Here is a 3002-nt window from a genome sequence, read left to right as displayed (position 1 = left end):
ATCCATATTATTTCAAGCTTTGGATTCTCATGAAAAAAATTCCCTTTGAATAAAAAACGATACAGCGCAGGTACAATTTACAAAAGTGCCTTGTTATATTATTGCTTTAGTTTGAACAGACCCAGCTCATTTCAAGACAACTGTGCAAGTCACACATACGTCAAATAACCCTTTGGGTTTTACAATGGCGTGTTTTCACACAAAACCACATTCATTTAACCCCAGAGGACTAAATATTACAAATTCACAGAATATACGAATCCATCAAACCTTTCTTCCAGCATACTCGGTTTGAATTTTGACCACGAATTTTACATTTCCAACGGTCAAAAAAGTTACAATAGCCAGCACACATACAACTGAAACCAGAACTCGACTTCAGAACAGCATTTTAAAACATTAATAATATTTTTTTTTAAAACAGTTAATCTCCACGGCGCGATTCTTATTTACAAATATTTTTGTTAGGTTTTTTTTTTTTTTTTTTTTTTTTACATATATAAATATTTTACAAATGTTCAGTCCTTTTTGTTTTCTACCAAGGCCTCCACATAGGGACGCTGTGGAGCTGTGGGACGGGCTGGACTCGGTTGATGCGGTGACCGTTGAGGTCTGAAGAGGGCTCGGTCCTCGATCCTCTTGCGGTTGGGTTCAGGCACACCACGCTTTCACTTCTCTGAGGTCTGGAGCGGGGGCTTTGCCCATCGCAGTTCTGGCAGCTCGGAGGGTTTGCAGGCGATGCCATAAAACTCTGGATGTATTCGTTTACGCGCTGGGACGTTTCTTTGTCCAGCAGATTGGTGTTGGGCAATATACTGGAGACGTGTTGAAGACAGGCTTTGTATCCTTCTCTGAAGCTATCAGATGCACCTAAGATTGAAAAAAAGGTTTAGTTTGCTTCATATTATAATAGTTTTTCTTATGTAATAATAATAATAATAATAATAATAATAATAATAATAATAATATAAATGCAGTGGTTCTTTTTTCAGTTTTATTGTGCTAGTTCAAGTCTTTGTTATGCAGGATTATAGGTCTCTTTCGCTTACACAAGTCTTGTCTAATGCTGAAGCAAAGATACTCACTCTGAACAGGGGTGCTGGGTACATCTTTCAGGAACCGAACTGTCATTTCCAAAATGTCAGCTTTTTCCAGTTTGGAATATCGGGAATTCTGCAATGGAGAAGCAAAAGGAAAAGATGACAATTAATCGAGATCTAGAAGCTTGCGTAAGAAGAAGAAGAAGAAGAAGAAGAAAAAGAAGAAAGAAGAAGAAGAAGAAGAAGAAGAAGAAGAAGAAGAAGAAGAAGAAGAAGACTGCCTTGTATATATGCATGTACCGATTAAACTAGATGCATATTTGTTTATTTGACGTGTTATTTTGATGGTTTTATCCAGTGTTGTATTGAAACTGTAGAGGAAGCTTACATCTTTTCCGATCAGTGGGAGAATCAGAGTTTTCAACTGGTTGAGACTCTCGTTGATGCGGGCGCGTCTGCGTTTCTCCATCAAGGGCTTGAGAGTCTGAAATAAAATAATGCAATAAAAAAAAACATTTAATATCTTTATATAAAGAAACAACAATAAGCAGGTAATGAGCTTTGTTTTCCTGATTGTTACCTTTCTCAGTTCAGTCGCTTCTTTTCTTTTTGCAACGGTCATTCTTGGAGAGTACTCGGCATTTTCAGATGCAATGTTGGGAGACATGATTTCACGTTGCTTGGGGATGCTCTCTCTCTCTCTCGGGGTGTCGCAGCTCGAATGATTCTCCTCAGCCTCAAGCCCCGGTATTTATGCAGACGCAGCGCGGCAGGGCCCCGCCCACTAACTATTGTGTAATAATTTTGACGCCGAATCCTGTCCCGTTGGGAGAACATCCAGCGCATTGAATCTATTAAGATAACCATCTGTCTCGCGGGGCGGGTTGCTTACTGCCACCCCTGGTATTCCAATTAAAAATAACATGCACAAAAATGAAATGGCATATAGATATAACAACACATATTAACCAACAATATGCAAGAAAGAACCAACAATCATTCACTCTGACTACGAATGTGTGTGTGTGTGTGTGTGTGTGTGTGTGTGTGTGTGTGTGTGTGTTGTGTGTGTGTGTGTGTGTGTCAAGTACATGCATTTTACATGTAAAAATAAAACATACATAAGCCTTATGCCACAATAGATGCACAATTTATCAAATCTTCTATAAACGGAAAGAAGTGTAGGACTGTAGTTGGAAATAACCTTCAAAACATATTATTTGAGGGAAAGGGAAAGTTTTCAGTAAAACAGCAAAACTGATTCTTTAGATATTGAGTTTGTTGTTTTATAATATGTAGGTTATCTTGACATTGCATTATAGAATCAGTATGGGGGGTGAGGAGCGAGAGAGGGGGAAGGGGCTTTCATTCTGGAAAAAAAAAACACTAAGGCAAATCTGTTTAAATTATTAAACAGCTTCCCAAGCCACGCTATGTGGACAGAACATCTGCTTCTATATGTGAATCAACAATACCTCGTTGTGTCCTGTAGAAATCTGCATGACAGTCTGTTCACCTGTGGAAACGGGTAAGGGTAGGGGAGGGGCTATGCTGGCAGGGGCAGAAATGGGTAGACTTGCCTGAGCTTGCGTGTGAGTCTGCAATTGGTGTGTTCTATAAAAAATAAAAAACAATCTAGTGTCTAAATGTGAATAGTAACGTCCAAGTGTGAGGATCTTAAATCTCCAAAATGCATTTCACTTATCCAGTTGTAAACCTTTCCAATTCTTCATGAACAGCTTATTTTTTTATCTACACAGATATTTAACAAAAAAAAAACCAGAAGAGTTTAGCCATGTTATATCCATGTCAATATTGCTATATTATTCTACACGGGATTGTATAATTTGGAATATTCGATGTCGATTCTGCTCAGCAGGCGCACAGAAACAGCAGCATTGAGACTCACGCGTCAGGCACGCGCCACCAGCACCAGATGCCTTCAGCTCTGTGGTATTCTGT

At 39.0% G+C, this 3002-nt stretch overlaps 1 protein-coding gene across 1 annotated transcript; it reads right to left on the bottom strand.

Annotated features, from left to right (window-relative positions):
* Positions 1-488: 488 nt before the first annotated feature.
* LOC121329112 (transcription factor HES-2-like) lies at positions 489-1768 on the bottom strand. Its single transcript, XM_041274467.1, has 4 exons — positions 1621-1768; positions 1429-1524; positions 1086-1173; positions 489-870 (listed from the first exon to the last, which is right to left on the bottom strand). Exons 1-4 carry the CDS (start codon positions 1705-1707, stop codon positions 536-538), a joined length of 606 nt encoding a protein of 201 aa, XP_041130401.1. The 5' UTR covers positions 1708-1768; the 3' UTR covers positions 489-535.
* Positions 1769-3002: the final 1234 nt, after the last annotated feature.

Source organism: Polyodon spathula, chromosome 16 (genome assembly GCF_017654505.1).
Source record: "Polyodon spathula isolate WHYD16114869_AA chromosome 16, ASM1765450v1, whole genome shotgun sequence".
Lineage (NCBI taxonomy): Eukaryota > Metazoa > Chordata > Actinopteri > Acipenseriformes > Polyodontidae > Polyodon > Polyodon spathula.
Note: the sequence above shows the minus strand (reverse complement) of the source record. Positions and strands in the feature narration are given on the sequence as shown.